Source organism: Dermacentor variabilis, chromosome 3, assembly GCF_050947875.1.
Source record: "Dermacentor variabilis isolate Ectoservices chromosome 3, ASM5094787v1, whole genome shotgun sequence".
Taxonomy (NCBI): Eukaryota; Metazoa; Arthropoda; class Arachnida; order Ixodida; family Ixodidae; genus Dermacentor; species Dermacentor variabilis.
In genome coordinates, this window is record NC_134570.1 from 133,954,505 (window position 1) to 133,976,210 (window position 21,706).

Genomic DNA, 21,706 nt, shown 5'->3' on the forward strand with positions numbered 1-21,706 from the left:
CTATAATGTTTCCTAGCCAGGTAAAACCCTTGACCGTCAAATACTTGACTACAACAGCCTATGGCGACAACATCAGCAAACGGTCATTACCGTAAGCTGTTGATTTGTTAACCATTGATCGCAACCAGCAGTCTTCAGCGCGCATCTCTACTTCAACCTTTCCTGCAAGAATCGTCAAGCAATTCCGAATGTATACTGCAGTTAATATGGCCGATCAGGCTACGAACTTCATTTCGTATACTTGCATAATACTTTGCTATTGCTACCAATGCATTGCCTTTCTCTGGAAAGTGACTTTTCCTGTCTTCTGAAAAGGTTCCCGTCATGGCACCGAAACATCGATTACGTCGTTGTATTGGTCAGTGACAAGGTTTTTAATCGCTCCACTACAACGTTTCCTAGCCAGGTTAACCCTTCACCGTCAAATACTTGACTGCAACAGCCTATGGCGACAACATCAGCAAACGGTCATTACCGTAAGCTGTTGATTTGTTAACCTTTGATCGCAACCAGCAGTCTTCAGCGCGCATCTCAACTTCAGCCTTTCCTGCAAGAATCGTCAAGCAATTCCGAACTCCCTGCAACTTAAGCGATCCGCGAATTGGCCTTTCGGTCACCAAGCTATCGCCAGGGCCAAGAGCTTGCCCTTGATAGCACACATCGGAGAGTGTGGGAATAGCACTAGTCGCCTTGGGAACGAGGCCTTCTTTGCGAAGAAGCAACTGTTAGGCGCCGTACCCAACGGTCTACCTGGTACCCAGTTCGCAGCCAACCAAGAGATGCTACGGACAAAAGAAAAACATAAAGGATCGCAAGAACTAAAATTGACAGCGCCGCTAGCGGAACGAACAGGCCAGCACCTTCTTCAGGCTTCGAAGTGCGGAACGTGTCTTCTTACAGGCTGCCTGCTGCTGAAGAGGTTGTTATGAGCAAATGCCTTAATTTGAATCAAGACAAAGCCCCAGACTCGATAAAACTTGTATGCGCCGTAGGAGGCGCTACACTGCGCTTGATACGGAAGTGCATCAATTAGAGCTACTCGCAGCTTGACGATGTTCGAACGAAGGCGGTGGGCATACTTTCACGGATACGGAAGTATGAGCGCTTACAAGTTCTTGAGCAAGAATAACGCAAGGCCCTTAGCTTTGTTAAGAGCACCCTTGATACTGTGTTGCTACCTACTGATATAGGAAACGTCAGCGTTGTCACTGACCAGACCACCTATGAAGTGAAGATGGCATGTTTATTCGAAAACGGCATTACGTGCCGAAATCTCTGCAGTGACCCGACTTCAAAAATACAGTGCCCTACTCAAGTTACTATCAGAGCTTTTTTACATCAGCCCTTTTGCACTAATGCTTCTGGACCGGCCATCTATGGTTTACGCAAGATGCAAAAGAGTGGAACGCCGCTAGTACCGATCGTCGACTTCACTAAACCACCCCTTCTTCGACTGTAACGTTACCTTCGGGAAGTTATCGCATCATTGTCTGGGAAGGCAAACACGCACGTCATCACGGCGGGTGGCACTGTCGAAGTGAAGGCCGATGGCTGCATTCCGTTCCTAGACGCGCCAGTAGAATAGTCTTTCACTGGGCTGTCTTTGTCTGTGTACAAGAAGCCCAACCATTCTCGTAGATACCTCCACTTCAATTCGGGGCACCTTGCGTCTCATAAGCAGTTTCCGTGATTTCACTTGTTAATCGTGCACACCAATTTATCACAAGACCAATATAACAGCGGAGTGAAAGACTGAAGGCAACGTCTAGCGCAATGGGTGTCCTAAGCATTTTATTTGTAATGCCACGAGACACGCCTTCAAAAGTCAATGGCAAGAGGAGTATGCATTACACCATTTCCAACAATGTGCAGCAGCTCCGTATATGGCGCAGACAAGTGAAGTGCTTTCGTACATTTTCCGGAAACACAGCATGCATGTATATAGCTCATGCGCTAAGCCGTAAACTTAAGATATCTTCGACATGAATGGCGCCCTGCCCCGATGCAAGTTTCCTGGTAGGATATAGCATATACCATGCGCTGGTTGAGTACCAAATGATATGGGTGAGAGGGGAAATCTAATTCAACATTTGGCACCTCTCCAAAAGACGTCAACAGTGTACCCTTATGTAACGCGCTATGGGGCCTGAAGGTATTCAAACAAACAAACAGAAACATGTCGACAAACACATTACCGGTGCGCGATGCACCATCTGGACACACCATAGATTGGGACTCGGCAATCAGCTTGGCGACAGACCGACATATGTCATCGCGGCTTCATCTGGAATAACTCATGATTCGAACTGCTGAGAAGCACCATTACCAGAATGGATGGTTATCTTCACACCAGTTATGCAAAATCGCTTCGCCACATAATTAAAAGTGCATAAGCTGTTCCAGCGTCCACCATTTTCTTTTTAAGGCGAAAGTTTTGTATGCCTCATGAAGCGAAAAATCCGGCGTCCGGTGTCATTGTCGGATGGCAAGAAAGCCCACGTGACCAAGTGATGACATCAGGTTCCCGGTGCTGTACCTGCTTCGGTGCGCACTACGAAATCCCACGTTGAACAGCCACGGCCTCGGCCAGACGTTACGTCTCACTCATAAAATTGTATATAAGGCGGACTAAAGTGGATTAAGATAAAGTGGATCAGGTTGATTAAGGTCGGTACAATTTAGAACTAAGTGGATTAAGGTGGAGTTGTAATAAAGGTGAGAGCCTTGACAAGTCCTCATAATTTCGCGTTCAAATCACGTAAGGATACCTAGGTGACTGTCAATTTTTGTTTTATGTACAACGTTGCAGTGCGGGCACCGACACATCAGTTTCACTGTTGCATTGGTTAGTGACAAGGTTTATAATCACTTTAGTGCGACTTCACCTGGCCAGACGGTTCTTTGTCAAACACACTGTTACATTTATGTATTTCATGGCGCATGCACATGCGAGAACTTGCACGATAACGGCAAGAATGGAACACTGTGCGAGCATTATTTTCTATTACTAGGTAAGGGTTTGCGAATAGTAGTTTTTGAAACCGAACCAAATACGAACACAATGGTGCCAGAAGCGAATCGTATCCACTCAAATATAGAATATTTTTTTCAAATAACTTCCCAACAATGTGCACACCCTTCTCACTATTACTAGTGAGAAAATCACATTGTGGTATTATCAACATTCGAAATTCTCTGCCATTACACTGCACATAATAAAGCATGCTTTATTAAAAGAGACAAGTGCCATCAGGAACAACTAAGCAATCTTTTTCTCCGCAAACTCGGGGGACCTTGGGAGCCTGTGCCGACCATGCATTAGGTTACAGCCTATAGAGACATATGGCATACTGAAAGGGAAAGCGTTATTTCCAGTTCGAACAGCTATGGCAGATGGTGTGCTACTATGGCATAAAGTATGTTGCGTCGAAATGTATTTATGTATGGGATGTTTCTTTTTTATCTATACCAAGTTTTTACATTTTGCCTGTGGCAAATAGCGCAATTCTAGGCCTTGGTCTAAATACTAGATTAGGTGGCCATTACTTCTACAAGAAATCAAACTGGTCAATTGAATATTGAATACATTTACACTACTTATCTTTTTAACTGTTTACTTTACGGCACATATATAAATCTCCGAATTGTAGCTCGTGAGGTTGCGAAGCGTATTGACTTGGAAAGAATTCTGAGCGAGGCGCAGGATTCGAGATATGCGCCGTCAAATTTCCGGTAACATTACACTGTTGTTCCTCATTACAGTGTTGTTCTAGCAAAATGCCGTTTTATTCATTGAAGAACACAATTAGCTGGAACGCCAATCTGTTTCGTTGAGCACTTCGAAAATTAATATCTCGAAACTTGCATAGCCCTCGTTCTAAGTGGACACGCCTTGCGAACTCATCGGCTACAATTTGCAGATTGAAATAAAGTAATTGATTAAAAATCTTTAACGTATTTTTGTTAATTACTGTATTAGAATTTTTTTCTCGTAGAAATATTGACCGCCTGATGATGTAATTCAGATAAAGGGTTAAAATTGTGCCAACTGGCACAGGTACCTTCTTTTCTTTTTTGGTGTGGTTAAGAAAAACACCCTATATTATCTGATGAGAGGGTGAGAGGGCACAAATATACTTATGAATAGTACCAGACGACAGCTACTGCCGAATGCCTTGCGTGATCATCTTATAGTCGTGTTCGTATTTAGACATAAATGTCTGGCTGCATGAGTGACGCGCTGTGCTATATCTAGTACATTAAACCACTGTGGATAAGATGAAAGATGTCGCAATTTCGCTTCATTGATCGTGTACAGTCGACGACTTGACATTTTCGGAAGTTCAAGAAAAAAAAAGACTACAGGATGGGACGTTGTTGCACCTTCCTCCCGGACAGCTAATCCAGCGTCTGGTTGCAGCGCCACAATGACACAAACGCCCGCAGTCCCACCGGCGGTGAGGTCAGACCCTAGCGAGAGCCGTCCAGCATACTCACGCTGCACATTGCGCCCCAGGTTGGGGCGACGGCGTCGCATCTCCGCTTGGTTTGAACCCACTTCCTCCCGGCATTTATGGTACAGTACGCATTCTATACTGTCCATGAAACCGGTGCTTACTTGTAGGCTATGAATGGGTCATATATTTTCAAAACATTGCAGATCCCATTCGCTGTGGGAATCGGTTTAGGCAACGCTCTCATTGGTGCTTTGCGATAAACGGTGCTCGTGGTTAACAACCATTTGTAACTATAGAGCACGGAAAACCCCTACCTCCACATAAAGTTGTGAAACTCGAACACCTGGATCCCACGCACGACAACGAAGAAAAAAAAATTGAGTCACTTTAGCATACGCTAAAGCGGATGAAAGCGAAAGTCTACGCCCTCACGATACATTCATTGTATTACTTGACATTTTCATTTGAACGCGTTGTTACTTCCTGTTGTTTCCTCCCACGAAAGGTCGTGGGTTCGAGTGTCTTCGTTATTTGTGCCTTAATTAACTGTGTCTCCCTTAACACCAACTGTCGCTTGTTCGACTCCTACCAAAGGTCGTCGGTTCGAGTGCCTTAATTAACCAGAACTTAATGAACTGTGCCTTAACACTACAGGTAGCGGGTTCGACTCTCAACCTGCATGACGTCAATTGGAATCAAACTGCAAAATACTTGTCGTTTACCCATATCACCCATATCTCTATGTTGGGTCGTGAGTTCGAGTGCCTTCACACCAAAGGACGTGGGTTGGACTCCCACCAAAGTTCGAGGGTTCGACTCTCGACCTTCACGCTGTCAATTGGAATCTAACTTGGAGATATCGTGCGTTCGCCCATATCTCCAAGTGGGTTCGACTCCCACCAAAGGTCGCAGATTCGACTTGCGCCTTCCACTACCACGTCTGATGTTCTTCAGTGTCATGTCACTCCACCTACAGGATATCTAACAGCAAAAGATCCCCGCCCAAGCAAGCACTCCCTACAGATGGTCAGCCAGCGAAGCTGAAACGGGCGGCCCCGGTATTTATCACATGAATAATCCCGACGGTTCATTAAACGACAGCTTGGTAGGCTGCCGAATGCTCGGTACGCAGTTGCTTCTTACGCTCAACTGCACGAGCCTGTTCTTGTGCCCGGGCTGCAGCATCGGCTCGCCGTAGACGAGCTCGTTCCCGCGTCTGCTCGCAGCGTTGCTCATCGAAATCTGCTTGCTGCTCGGGAGCACGTGTGACGCGCGGCCTACCCATTTTGGATCCGCGGAGAAACTGCTTCGAGCGCGCTCGGCTGCGACGGACAGCAACGACGTGACTAACGGCGCAGCCAGTCGCGCGCCCCTCTTTCTTTATTTTCGCGCATGCTCATGGGGTTGCGGCGGAGGAATTTTGGGCGTACAGGCGATGGACAGACGAATCGGCTAGCCACATACAGATTCACTGTAAAGTAATCGGATTTTCTAATAGTGACTAATCAATTCGAGAACCGAATCGAATGGGGCAATATTCGATTCGTTATTCTAAAGTTCCGAATATTCGTAAACGCCTACTACCCAGGACTGGCAGCAAGAAATCTGCCACTAAGGTGCAGAGTTACAGAAGCTAGACTCAAACATATATTTGTAGCCTTCAATAACGACTGCTTCCACAATTTCGGGTGCCATTTGATGTGCGTGCCTAAAACGGTGTTCAGTTTCGTCCTACCTGGTCCCAACACATCGCATTCGCGCAATGTTACGCGGTATTCGAAGACGTTGCGATTAACGACAACTACCATTCGTGGTTTTCTGATGCCCTTCACATCGTGTAAGAGAAAGCTTTCGGTTGGTCAAAGCGCGAAGTAGTGCCACACACGGGTGGATAAAGCGTAGCCTGTAGGACGCGCGGCGAGGGAAGGGGGCAAGGGAGGTCGTGCTCATCAATGCGTACCTAGAAAGAAAGGAAGGCGAGCCCGCAAGCACGCCGTTTGGATCCACCATTGATATGTTGGAACACTTTGTACCATTCCGCTAGATTCATATCGATGACATTTTTTTCTTTATATGAAACTTGCATCTGCTTGAAAAGTTCGGCAAAACTTATTATTAATTATCCTGTGCATCGCATTTGCCAAGCACAGTCGGTAAGGAGGCTGCTGAAGGAGCTGCTGAACGGAAGTGTGTCTGAATCCGTGGCCCGCGAATGGATCAGAGAGTTGCCCAACGCGGACGCTGGCTACTACGGACTTGAGCCGTCATCTGGTACCGACCATGGTTCAGGCCAAATGTGCGTCATCGGCCCAGACGGTGATGCGCTCTGCCTCATCAGCAGTCTGAATGCACCGTGAGTTATGGCCACCGAATTTGCTTCCCGTTTGATTTGATGCCTTTTCGTTATCGTTTTATACTTTTTGTCACCGGTTTCATCCCTTCGCGGTGGCCGTATTTCAATGGGGCAAAATAGAAAACCACTCTTGTACTTATATTTCCGTGCATGTGAATGAAACTCAGGTGCTGAAAATTACGCCGGAGGTCTTCCATACCACAGGCCTCGTAATCAGAATGTAGTTTGGGCGCTAAAAACACAGATTAAAGGTCATGCTGCGTGTTAGGATAGCTATACCGGCTTCAACGACTCGCAAAGCATTTGTCTTGCTACGCGCCACTTGAGAGTAGCTCTGCTGCGGCTAGTCTAAATGTCGCGTCTCTTTCGTAAGCGTTAGCTTCTTTGCGACGATGATAGATGTCGATACAAACCGTGTAACTGCAGAGGGTATAGCGTAAAGTATAGAGATTTTACAGCGAGCAGTCTGCGCCCCGCGCACCAGGAGGACGCCACGGGCACACCGCCATTGAATGCCTTCTGAATGGAGAGCAAGCAGGCATCAGCCTCCTCCGGTCGCACCTGCAACGTTCCGCCGATAGGACAGGGATCGCTTAATAGTACTTACTTAAAATGTCGAAGAGCAGAAGGAAGGTATGCTCTGTAGTGAGTGGCACAAGCTGCAACAGCGACTTCAAAGCGCGGGACGAAATGGTGCGCGAGCTTGAGCCGCCTCAGTTCCACAAGGAGTGCCAGTGTTTACGACCGCTGGTCACGTACACGTTCTGTGCAAGGCAAGCCCCACCAGCTCAGCTGCCAGCAGTGAATAGCCAATAGCCGGCATTGACTTCTAGGCTAACACCACCTGCACCAACACCACAGCGTTGCCGCCACCACTAGCACAAAATACCACAAGATGTTCAGCCACAATAAGCACGCAAGTCAGCGCTATGTTTTCCCCCCGCAAGCGCGACTGACTTACTCGAGCAACTTCACTTTCCATAACAGCGAAGTCAAGCGTGGAATAGGCGGGCACCCCGAGTTTGGTTTCATAGATGATAATCATAAAGCGAGCCAGTGATCGCTCAGCCTCATGCAACATTTTCGTCCATGCGTAGGCGAATATATGTTATTCTGCGCTGTAAATAACACAAAAAGCATTTCCAAATTGCCTAATGCTAGTGACAAGAATAATTCGGTCGCTTTGTACCACCCAGGTCGGAGCCTGTCGCTAACAGGCATTTTCTTCACGTGCCCAAACACTTATTCGCGCACGAATTTGTTGCAAATACAGCTGACGAAGAAAGCGTTCGCAAGGTCGTAAGAGCCTCACAAATCTACCGCTGAAAGATGCGAATATAAACGGTAAAAGCAAATATCAGGCTGGTACATTCGACGCCTTCAGCCGACAGCCTTTCCCACAATAAATTGCAATACGGACGAAGGGACTAAATAAAATGTACACCTACACGGCCTCTGCAGGTTTAACCAAAGTTTTGCGAAGTCACAGATCACCGTGATAACCTATACAGCGACTGGCTGAGCCGTGCATACGGCCGATGGTTTCGCTTGATGGGGATCTGCAGTACCAGCTCAGTTCCTCTTGTGTCAGCGCGTGAATGACTGCCCATCGTGGGCTTCCTTCCCGTATCTGTCGCACCCTTGTCAATGCTTCGTCGTTTAGATGTACTGTATCAAATTCCCGTTGAGCGCGTCTAAAATTTTCAGTACAATTTAAAAGATGTCCCACAACCACTCGGTGAAGACCTAGGGCGTTGTAAAAGCTAGCACTGCTTTTCAGTGACATTCTGCACAGTTCCTACCAGTCTTTCTTTTTAATTTCACAGACTTCAACTTAAATGCGGGAAATAAACTGTTTGCATGACAATAGCGGACCGCAGGGATATCAAACTCGTGTTGCGAAATGTGCTCGAATCGCTTGACGTTCGCAAGGTGTCGCAATTATAAAAATGACAGCTTTATTAGGAACTACTGATAAGTTACTATGAAGCAAACTAATTATAATTCCGGCTTCTTCTAATGGCTGATAGCATACAGCTCGTTTTATTTGCATATACAGGGTGTTTCTTATGCTATATATATATTTTTTGCAAAAAGACTGAGAATAGCAAACGTGGCGTTATTGCAGCAGCGTTTCCTAGACGAGGCGCACATATTTTATTTATTCATTTATTCATATACACTAAAGGCCCATTCGGGCATTACATAGGGTGGAGGGGGGACAGTTACAATTCCAAACGTGTAAGAAAGAACATTGGCAAGATCCAGGGACATAATTATATACAGTAAAAATAACATACGCAAGCAAGCTCTCAACACAGAAATAATCACACATTTAGGAAACCTTCAACTTGTTAACAAAAACACCATGGTTAATGGCAGATACAATGTCCCTCGGTAGTTTATTCCAATGATATGTTGCCAAAAGCAGTGGTGAATGACGGTAGAGATTAGTGCGAGCAAAAAGGGGTCGCACTTTAAATGGGTGATCAATAGGTGATCTTCAATAACGTGAGTTTCAGAAGTCAAATTAAGAAAAGCTAACTTGCTTTATTAGGCTTTAGGCTTAGGTACGAAATCTTGAGGTAGGCACATTTTACGGCATGCCAATTTTTTTAATCTTCAAAATCGGGTCTAATTCTAATTCTTCTTGGCCCCCATTCCCAAGAACATGGACCCCAATCTGCACGAAGAACGCAGGAAGGCGAGAGCCGAATACATCCAAAAGTCACTAGCTTCCCAGGCAACAACGGTATACGTGGACGCAGCCACATACACCAGAAGGGCTTGACAGACCAACCCCACGCAGTAGCGGCGGTGATAGACTCGGACATGCGAGAAATCGTCAGCGGATCTCTACGGCACTGCACAGTAGTCGAGGCTGAAGAAGCGGCCGTCGCTCGAGTGGCAGCGGAGGGCTATCGGATTAGGCGGTCCTTAACAATACTAACTGACTCCCAAACAGCATGCCGAAACTACACGTTAGGCGGAGTAGGTCACAGAGAGCGCTCCGCATACTCCGCTCTGAAGATCACCACACACAAAACCAAGAAAAAGAACAACCAATTAGACACGCGATAGTGTGGACGCCGAGTCACACGAACGTGGAAGGCAACCGTGAGGTCGACAGGGTAGCTCGAGGATACACTGCATACTGAGCACCCTCCGCCAACGACCTCCAGGAAACCGAGCCAGTTCCCAGAGAATACTCGGCTCTCCTAAACCCCTTTAAGGGCACCAGGAAGCGCTATCCCCCGCCGCATAGCTCTCTCACTAGAGGACTCCGTAGCTTGGAGGCTCCTACAGACGGGTGCATATCCGAACTTAAACACACTCAGTAAAATACAACCCACACAGTACACTGACAAATGTCCATGGTGCCAGGAAACACCCACGCTCTACCATATAACGTGGGCCTGCCAGAAAACAAATGCGGCACCAAAAATACCAAACCCGAGTGCGCAGCAATGGGAAGGAATGCTCTCCAGCGACCATGAGGACGTCCAACTAGGGCTGATCCGACGGGCCCAGCTGGCAGCGGCATCCAGCGGAGCCGTGGACTAGGGGCAGACGGCTATTGCTAAGAAGATGGAAGACACCATCTCACTCCGCGAAATTCAAGTTTTTCTATAGCTCAATAAACGTTTTTCCTCCTCCTCCTCCTCCTTGCCAAAAAGCATGCTGTGTCACTGTCGGCTGCGGCTGGCCGCTACATTCAGTATCAAACTTTGTCGCGCTTTTTGTCACGGCGTTTCTGTCTGATACAACAGCGCTGCCGGCTCTTATCCACTCCCAGCGCATTCGGTTTCGATATCGCCTGGATTAACAGCGCATCTCGGTGATAAGTATTTATTTATTTGTTTATTTATAAATACTGCGATCTTAAACAACATCTTGGCAGCGTGGTACACGAGTTAGTTTACTAAACAAAATAAATGCAAAAATGGGGAACTGCACTAAAAAAATTCTTCATAAAAGCGCAAAAAACAAGCTCAAAAACAAGCGCTCCAACGTTACTTCAGCGATCTTTCCCAATCATACACTCAAACAGTGCTATCACTTACAATTTCAGCAAGTGCAAAAAATTTTTTTATTAAAGATATGTCTTGCAAAGTGATAATGAGTCCTGCGTTACAGTTTTATCGGCCAGCTTATCCCAATCTACTATAGTTCTAGGATATGGCAGATAAGGTGCAATTTCTAACATTTGCTTAAAAAATGGTAGTGCATTAAAATGTGACTACCTTCAAGTTTGTCTTCTAAACAGTTGTGTGAAAAGTTATAATAAAAGGTTTGCCAAGAAATATTTGTTAAATGGGCTTCTGGCGTTTACATTATTAGGGGCAAACTATGCCCGCCTCGCCTAAGAAATCCTGTGCAGGAAGTGTATGGTCGCTACGTTCATACTTATTTTTTTATTAAAAATGTGTTTAACCTAAAGAAACTCCCCGGGTAGGTTCTTCTTTTTTAAAAAGTGTTGGTGCATGCTATCCAAAACAGAATTTGTAAAGGGCTTTTACTACACACCACAAAAGAGACACAGCATCGAGGTTGCGCGACGGCTTTTGTCGTGTAAAGGGTAGCTTTGGCCAAAAAGCGACAGTTCCGGTTGAGGTACTCGCTCCTCCACCTTTGTTTACTGCAACTTACATCGCAAGTTGTTGAACTGACTATCAGCGCGTCGGAAGATGACGTCGGGAAAAAACCCACATTTAATGCACATGTCTGGAAATGCGTCGCGTTGCAAATGCCTTTTTTTTTCTTTTCGAGCGAAGCTTGTATAGGGGGGGGGGGCGCATCTTAAGGTGGCGTTGCCGTGGTCACGCAAAAAAAGAAACCGAGTTGCTCCCACAGCAGGGCAGCTGCGGGAAAGGGCTGTTTGATGAGTTGACAGCTGCACCGGCGCCGGAGCGTCAGTCATTAGCTAGGATTCAAGCTGCATAAGCACGCGCTCATGCCACGCGCGCCACCATTCAGAGCCGTTTCGCTTCCAAAGGGGAGGGAAAGTGTTTCGCGCGTGATGCGCCGGCTTCGTTTTCGTTCAGTTCCGTCTCGGAAGACCGCTGGGACGGCCACGTGTTGTGCGTTCCCCCGAGGAACAGGCAGCATTCGACGAGCGCCGGCGAGAACTCGCCCGTGAAAGGGATCGCCGTCGGCGCGCCGATCCAGCCGTGAGAGCCGCCCAAGCCCAGGCAATCCAACAGCAACGAAAATAAGATCTCCAGTTGAGAGAGCGGGAGGCTGAAGTAATCCGCCACCGTTACCTGTGGTTTACATAACGGTGACGAAGGTCAGCTGCACGCAGGACAAGCTTCGCTTACCCCCAATTTCCTGTAGGGAAAGGGGTTATCCTTTTTTTTTATTCTCGAGGGACCCGTTGCTGCTGTAAGTGGCTGGGCGCACTGTATTTGCAGTAGATTCCGACAAAATCTTCGTTATACATGCATGCATGAATGAAGGCCGAGTCTGCCAGTTAAAAGCGGCGAGAGTCGCACAGAGGGTGAGAAACCTTTGAAACGATTTCAAAGGTGACACTGGTTAAACATGAATAAATCACGTAAAAACAGAACCAGTCTCAAAATGTTTTTATACCACCATGTTTCTCGTGGTCACGTCCAGGTTCGGGGCTCGCTTCCTGTCAGAGGTTACCGGAGTGTGGTACAACAACTACATGAGCGCCTTCTCTTCGCCGTACGAACAGAGTGGACACGGAATGCCTTCCAGCGAGAACAACTATATCCGACCCGGAATGCGCCCCTTGTCATCGTTCTGCCCAACTCTGATTGTCGATGCGAAAGGCAACGTCATTTTCGCCACAAGTGCCACGGGCGGACAGGCGATCATCTCTGGCATAGTTCAGGTAGAAGTTTGTTTTTTTTTCTTTTTATTGCGCAGGAACTTGGGCGTCGACACATGACCCTTTGGGATAGAGCTAAGAATCCGCAACTGCAAAGCATTCCCACATATACAGAGTGACACAAATACCTAACTGCCTTTTTGTCCATAGATGGGCGCGGGAAAAATAGTAAATTAGTTAATGCAGCACTGGAGCGACAGACAAGGCGAGCAAAACGCACGTGCAATCCATGGTGTCAAGTTACACGCGTATTTTAGTATTCGCTGACCTATCGAACATTGTTCGTCGTAACTGCTTTAAGTTTCGCCATGTTGTAGAGATTACATGATGGAGGGAACATTCATGACAAATCAGTATATTCGTTTAGATAGTCAACAAGTTCACACTAAATTTGTTTTTTGTAAGTTTGGCACATATGCTATATTTGCGCTGTACTGAAAACCCATTATTACTGAAAACCCACAGAAATCGTGTTAAATTTTTTGAAATCCTTATTTAAACAATATCTAGTTTAGAGATATCCATCTCCCTATATCCTTATATACCCCGCAAGGGCACCTTGAGACTCAAGGTGATGGTGCTTGGCGCCACCACGGACCCTTAGCCCCCATACCGAAGCTGTAATCCGCACCGTGGCGACAGGTTGTAAGGTGAAGGGTAGAAACCATGAACGGTGGCGGTCAGGGCCATGGTCAAGCCCCGGCCGACGGGCTCCCCGTCTGTTTACCAGGCGGGGGACTCCGGGACCTTCTTGTGTCTATAAGGGTGAAACACAAGTGACACAATAGGAACCCTTAATCCATACATGCCACATGGATTCTCAATTTCCCCCTCTAAAGAAAAACGATCGGAACCGGAAACGGTACCGCACCGAAGCAATCAAAGTTGCAACTCAGAAAGGTGCTGAAAATTTTCCACAGTTCCTGGTAGTTCACGCTGTTGAGCAAAACGCTCTCGTGGCCACTCTATCAGTGTTTGTGATACAGAAATGGCTAGTAGCTAACATAGGCGAAGAATATGAAGCAAGGAAACTGTCCTCAGGAGATCTGCTTGTAGAAGTCAAATCCAAAAAGCAAAGTGATGCGCTACTCGCGCAAAAGAAGCTTGCTGACCTTACCATTACTGTAACCCCTCACAGAAGCCTGAATAGCGTTCAGGGAGTAATTTCTGAGCGGTTGCTAATGACAGAGAACGAAAATGAGCTCCTCGAGAATTTGCGAGACCAAGGAGTAACGTCCCTTCGCCGCATAAATATAAGGCGCAACGGCGAAGAAAAAACAACACCTCACATCGTACTAACATTCGGCAGCACTCGCTTACCCGAGTCTGTCCGGGTTGCATTCATCAGGTGCCCAGTGCGCCCATACATCCCTAACCCTAGGAGATGTTTCAAATGCCAAAGGTATGGGCATGGCAGCAACACATGTAGAGGCAAGGAGACCTGTGCCAAATGCGCCGAAACCGAGCACAATACTGACAACTGCCAAGCAAGTGAAACAAAGTGTGCAAATTGCAACGGTCCACATGCAGCGTACTCACGAACCTGTGAAGTATTCAAAAAAGAAAAACAAATAATCAATCTAAAAGTACGAGAAAACATATCTTACCCTGAGGCAAGGAAAAAGTTCACTCAAGAGTCATCCAGGTCGTATGTTGACGCCATGCGCCGGGGGTCCGAGCGGCGTCTGGTGACAGTGGGCACACAGTACACCATTGTTGATGTGTGCCTGCCCCGTGCCCCACCTGAACGGCACTCCGGTGTCGGCACCATTGACATCCCGGAGGTGCACCTGACGGCGGCCTCTGGCGCAACCAAAGTTAGTGGGAGTGGCGACACACCACTCCAACTTCACGCCACTGCCCAGACAGGGCCATCCACAACTATGACAGGTGCAGCCAAGGCTGCCATACTACCACACAAGAAAGGCTCACTGGCCCCTGAGCCGGTAGGCCGCAGGGCTTCCCCCCATCGGGAGAAGCCACAAATCCGTACCCACGCGGGTTCCCCGCGGAAACCCATCACCTCGCTGGAGGCGATGGATATAAGCAGTAGCCCGCCTCCGCAGCAGCGGCGGCGCAACTCCCTTGAATACAAAAAGGGAGGAAAAACTCCAATAACGGGCCCCACAAAACCGGGAGCATAGCTTTTGAAATACATCCATCAAAGTTATTCGATATGGCGTTCCTAATTCACTGGAACTGTCGAGGTATATTAAAAAACTACGGTGACATAAAAGATATTCTTTCTGTATATTCCCCGGTTGTTTTGTGTCTCCAGGAGACAAACTTGGGATCAAAACATAAAAATATTTTAAGTAAATATAAAGTCTTTCGTCACGACCGAGAGCAAGCAAATAGGCTCTCTGGAGGTACTGCCATAGTTGTTCAAAGTAGTGTCGCTACTCGTGAAGTCAAGCTTCAGACTACATTTGAAGCCGTTGCAGTGTCTGTAGCACACTTTAAAACAATTACAGTATGCTCCGTATATATCCAACCACACCTGACAGTAACACTCCATGACTTAGAAGACCTTTTAAAACAATTACCAGAGCCATATCTGTTAGTCGGCGATTTTAATGCTCACTCCAGTTTGTGGGGAAGCGAACAAACGGACACTAGAGGCCGTATTTTAGAAGATTTTATTCTCTGTAATAATATATGCCTGCTCAACAGGGGCAAACACACATACTGCTCTCCAAGCTCAGGAAAATGGAGCTCCATAGATTTGTCTCTGACGTCTCCATCTGTTTTTAACGCCTTTTAAATGGGATGTCTTGGACAACCCGTATGGTAGCGATCATTTACCTGTTCTTATCAACCTAACATCTTCTCCGCAAATCATTCCAACAAAACCACAACGTTGGAAGCTCCATTTGGCCGACTGGGCGCTGTTTCAAGAAAATGCCAGCTTAGAAAAAATAGATCTACATAATTTAGGTATAGATGAACCTAATGAAATTGCCACACACTACATTATTTCTGCCGCGCTCCTGGCCATACCTCAATCCTCCGGAGTGGTGAAACAAAACCACAAAACCTGGTATACAAAAGAATGTAGATTAGCGAAAAAGAAACAGAACAAAGCATGGGGAAACTTTCGAAGGTACCCCACGCAGAAAAATCTCATAGACTTTAAAAAGGCAAGAGCACAAGCCCGATATATCCGTCGTAGAACCGAAAAGACTTCGTGGCAAAATTACGTGACTTCCATAAATAGCTCAACCACATCAAAAGAAATGTCGGAGAAGGTACGAAAGCTAGATCATTTCTTACGTACAAAAACACAGCCGAGAAACAAAGACTCCCTACAAGTGGATATACAAATGAACCATATAATAAATTATTCACAGTTCATGAAATCAACACAGTCTTGTCCGCTGGTAAACAGACTGCACCCGGCCCTGACAGAATACACTATCAAATGCTGTCCCACCTCTCTGAACCTGCCATAGAAGCACTCTTAAGTTTTTTTAATAAGGTGTGGGTATCGGGTAAACTACCCGAAGCCTGGAAGAAGGCCATCATCGTTCCATTTTTAAAGCCCGAAAAACCACCAACCTCTCCCAGTAGTTACAGGCCCATAGCGCTCACCAGCTGCCTCGCAAAATCCTTTGAGAGTATCGTGAATATGAGATTAACCTTCGTGCTAGAAGTCCGTGAGCTTCTCGATGTCCATCAGTGCGGTTTCAAAAAGGCATGCTCCACAATAGACCACCTGGTTCGTCTTGAAAATACTGTCCGTGAAGCCTTTATACACAAACAACAATGTCTCGCTGTCTTTTTCGATTTAGAGAAAGCTTATGACACAACCTGGAGGTACGGAATTCTTCACGATTTGGCTGAACTTGGCATTCGTGGCAGGATGCTGAACTGCCTAAAAGACTTCCTGTCAAACCGTTCATTCCATGTACGCCTCGGTTCAACCCTGTCGAGAATTTTCATTCAAGAAAATAGAGTGCCCCAAGGGAGTGTTTTAAGCACGACCCTTTTTGTTGTTAAAATGAATTCGATCAGTAAAATAATCCCAAGGTCAATTATGTATTCAATCTATGTCGACGATCTTCAGATAGCTTGCACATCCTCAAACATAACAACATGCGAAAGACAACTGCAGTTAACAATAAACAAACTTTCAACGTGGGCTGACCGAAATGGTTTCCGGTTCTCCCCACAGAAAACAGTGGCCATCCTTTTTTCACTCAAACGTGGCCTACAGACAGATCCTAGACTATACCTGAACGAAGCGGAATTGCCGGTAAAAAGTGAACACAAATTTCTGGGCATAACTTTCGACAGAAAACTGACCTTCTTGCCGCACATAAAGAACCTGAAGAAGAAAACGTCCCAATCATTAAACATATTAAAGGTGCTTTCACATAAACGCTGGGGGGCTGATAGGACCTGCCTTTTACACATCTACCGCAGTATAGTTCGCTCTTGCCTCGATTACGGGTGCATAGTATACAACTCAGCTCGACCGTCCTACCTGAAGCAATTAGATCCAGTTCATAACTCAGGTCTGCGCCTTGCATGTGGGGCATACAGGACATCACCCATAAACAGCCTACATGTCGAATGTAACGAACCAGCCCTTGCAGATAGAAGAGCCATGCTCACATGTGCATATGTCCTAAAAACCCGTTCACTACCAAAACATCTCTGCTACTCCATAGTTACGAAGTGCCCGTCTAAGCAGCTTTTTAACAACAAACCGAATGCGACGAGACCCCTTATTCTCAGATTTGAAGAAATTTGCCAGGAATTAGGTATTCTAGACACACTGCCCGATGTTGCCCAGAGACCCGAACCACTACCACCTTGGCACACCTTTCCCAGTGTAGGTGACTACACACTGACACAATTTCATAAAAAACAAACTCCACGTGAACATCTAATACAAGAATTTTTGGCGCTAGACAAAAAGTACAAAGAACACACAGCATTTTATACTGACGGTTCTAAAACATCACTTTACGTCGGAAGTGCTGTAGTGCAAGATAAATGGGAAAAGGTAGTCAGGTTGCCTCAGTGCGCATCAATTTTCACAGCCGAATGTCATGCCATTTCGGTGGCTGTATCAAAAATAGTCGAGATGAACATTCAAAACAGCATTATCTACACGGACTCGCTTAGTGCAATCACAGCACTGAAAGCCAGAAACGCAAGGGAACCTTTAATAGGAAATGTAATCCATAACTTAATAACCGCTCAAACACAAGGACATGAAATTAAGCTTTGTTGGATACCAAGCCATCAAGGAATTAGAGGCAACGAGAGAGCTGACGCGTGCGCCGCTCAAGCCTGCCATAAGGATATCAGTACTGTAAATATACCCTATGCAGATTGCATGAAGTTAGTAAAAAACAAGCTTAAAGAAAAATGGCAGCGTACATGGAATAACGAAGAAAATAACAAACTACATTTAGTAAAACCTATTCTAGGAGAATGGAGATCATGCAGGCATCAGGAACGTTTTATAGAAGTAATTTTATGCCGCCTGCGCATCGGACACACACACCTAACACATAACTTTCTACTGACAAAACAAGACAAACCCTTATGTGAGAAATGTGGAGATGAACTCACTGTAAATCACAACTTATTCTCGTGCACACAAATCGAATGGCTAAGGAAAAATACATTTTACTGTATTTTACAATGAACGCATTCCCTTCCATCCCAGTCTGCTTTTAGGAGATAACCCACTAGTAGAAACTTCATCTGTTTTTAGTTTTTTGAAAGACGCAGCGATCCTAAACGAAATATAACGTATAACAGAACTACTAATTTTAAAAATTATTACCCGGTTTTTTCACGCATCTTATGATGCACCTCACCCGTTTTCTCAGTTCTGAGAAGAAGGCTGAGGTCTTAATTTGGTTTGTTGGGCCCCTCAGAGGCCTTGTCCGGACAAGGACCTCGCTGAGGATACCCAATTTTTGAAATAAGTTATACCATGTGTTTGGCGCATGATAGCCTAAGTCGCTTATGCGCCATAAAACCCAATACAATACATTACAAATATATCCTTATATAGACATTGGTATTGAACTTAAGTTTGTCTCGCAACGAATTAACGAGGTATTTCTGAGAGATAAATGCATTTTGCCGCACTGTTACCAAGCGAATATCTAAAACCCTATTCAGGACTCTGAAACACGGCTGAGGAAGCGTGGCACTGAGCGACTTCAAATCGTCAATTTCATGACGTGCCCTCAATTAACAAGGAGATCGACTCCCAGAATTTTGATAGCTAATTATACATGCGTCGTGCTCTGGCGTTCAAGTAATCTCACCCCGGCCACAAGTAGCCTTTTCGTACAATTTCATATCCCTTTAGGATTTCCACATTCTAATTGAAGACGAACGCATATATCTCCTATACATTCCTTGGCTTCGTTATCTGTTGGCTCCATATGGCTTTGACTAAAAAGAATTTGGTCACTCATTTCCTTTTGGACTCGTTCACTGTATAGAGAGGGTGTGCCGACTCCACCACGTTTGACGCCTTCAAGTAGCATACGAGGGGTTTTCGGCCATGTGCCTGCTCCTAAAGTTCAAGTACTGCCTGACTGGGAAAGCGCCGACTTTCGCTTTCCCGGGAGGACCGAAGAGCCCGCCCAGTTCCATTGCTTTGACACTATCTGCTTAGCGTAGCGTGATGATTTTAGCGTGATGTCGCGTTCAGCGAGATCACTGAAATCCTTGTCGGGCAGTTGGATGGATCGAACTATTAGCGCGCTCATTTAGACAACAAGAAAGATGCGCCTGCTGGAATGCGGGCGTTGACATGGTGTGCTGTGAAGGCGAAACAAAGAATTTTGTGATTGTTCAGAACAAATATGTTTTTTCTAATAAACCAATGTTGCTAATTTAAAGCTTTCCAACTAAATGGGCAAGAACACGTACACACTACATAATGCTAAATGGGCGCTGTTTTTACTTGGACCTTCAAACAAAAACATATTAAATTATAGCAGTCATGAAACATCGCCACCTCCAGATTTCAGCAATAAACTTCCCCAGTAATGAACCAAAGCAACAATTGTACAACTTACTCTCAACGAAGCTGTTTCACTTGTGTGCGCTGTTTGGAGTGCCCTCACGGCATTTCTTTTTTCGAGAAGAAATCACCTGAATCGGCACTTCCCACAATGAGACGAAATGCTATGATCTATGATGATGCTATGAAAATTCTTTGATCAGAATCAGAGATTGTGTCAAAAACACTTGGTACATTTGAGATGCAGAACCTCTTACTCCTGTAACAGGTTTTTTTTATAACTCTTTTCAATTTCAGATGCATGTCTATTGATGTTATGACCCAGAAGGTAGTCACGTGGGAGTTAAGCATCGAGACGTTTTTGTGTTCGTTTCGGCTCGCTCACTAGTCTGATACGCTGATCCGTGCGGCAACAGCGCTACAAATCCACTAGGTTATCTATTTTTAAATTTTATTTTACCTCACTAACTACGCTATCTTGCAGAAATACACTTAGAAGATGTGTATAGCTACGCTGCGTTATCTAGCAACGCTTATCAACAGAGAAATGCTGCGCATAGGAGGCGCATATGGTCAAACCACGTTATCTTGCAATGCTGATCAACACAAAAGTACGGAAAATATATCTACATGTTTCTACCACGTTGTCTTGCAACGCCCGTCACACATAAATGCTGCACATCACGTTATCTTTTAATGCATAGCGGCCACCTCATGTCGCACATGCCGGTTCTGGTTTTATTACCAAAGCTAAGCGGCATTCTGCTGCCGCAGAACAGTTCAACTGTCTGTAGCAGGAGATTCCCTCGTTGAACAGGCCATGACTATAGGGCGTTTGACTGTTCTCTGTTCATCATTGTAACTGAGAGTAGAGGGCCCAGTATCATCATAAACACAAAATACTACGCCCTTAGGTCACCTGTTCACTAAACATTTCAATTTGAAATCGTTACTTCGAATCCCCTCCCATCGACAGGGCCCGTCATTTTGGCATTGACTTTAAGAGCAGTCGACACGGTGATTCCTGATTTACTGGAGTCTCAAACAGTTGGAGATCGCATCGAAAGTTTTTTTGCCGCTTTTTATGGCACCCAGCGGCGCAGCAGGGGCGTCGCAGCTGAATTGTGCCGGCAATTTCTGCACTCACACAATATAAAGCAGCAGCACAGCGCCGCAAGTACATGCAAAACCGAAACGACTCATGTCGGCCATGCCGTATTTATAGCTCCTGCATTCCCTTCTGGTGTTGGAGCACACATAAGCAAGACCTTCGAAATAGGCTTCTGTTACTCCGAGGATCCGTTCCCGTGGGTGCAATTCGGCCTTTTTTTCTTTTCACTGAGTGTTGCAACTTAGTGTTTCCACTTAGTGTTGCCATAGTACTGTACGCTTTCATTCCGTTATAATAATTCAAATACAAATTTTCTACCGCATCCAATACGCTCAAATTCCGCCAACTTGCTCGGGGACACGAGCAGATTAACATCAAAGTGTACACTTCAAGCTTCAAATTTGCTTTAATGACCCCTTTAACCTGCGCTGTTTGTTTGCTCACACAAACGAAACGCCACGCCAGCTTCTTTCAATAAGTTTCGTAATTTACTCGCTAAAGCACTCCATATGCAGTGACTACCCGTCATCAAAACTTAGTTAATGTTCACGAACAACATGGTAAAAGGTTGCAGAATATTTCTGTATGCCACCCCTACCTTCCTTGCGACGGTTGAGGGCGGAAAGTGGCTCCAATATCAGACGGTCGCTCACAACCACTTATTACGGATAAATATCGAGATCTTACCACAAATAATTTGTAGAAACACGCGAAGGACCATATAGACAGAAAGAGAGGTCAAAGGGCAAACATGGTGCTTTAATGTAACTGCAAATTCAATGCAATGTAATGTAATCAATGCAATGTAATCTGCAATGTAACTGCAAACCCTTCTGAGTAACTGCAAAGTAATCATGATGATGGCAGCCGGTAAACGAGGACGAAGTTCCTGCGCACTCCCCATACCGACATGAAGGGTCATTGC

At 45.7% G+C, this 21,706-nt stretch overlaps 1 protein-coding gene across 1 annotated transcript in view; it reads left to right on the forward strand.

Annotated features, from left to right (window-relative positions):
* The window catches only part of LOC142574198 (scoloptoxin SSD14-like), a 90,482-nt gene that overhangs the window by 52,817 nt on the left and 15,959 nt on the right, over positions 1-21,706 (forward strand). The window contains exon 8 of the mRNA XM_075683345.1: positions 12,430-12,670. Within this exon, the coding sequence (XP_075539460.1) occupies positions 12,430-12,670 (241 nt within the window). The remainder of the gene's footprint in view (positions 1-12,429; positions 12,671-21,706) is intronic.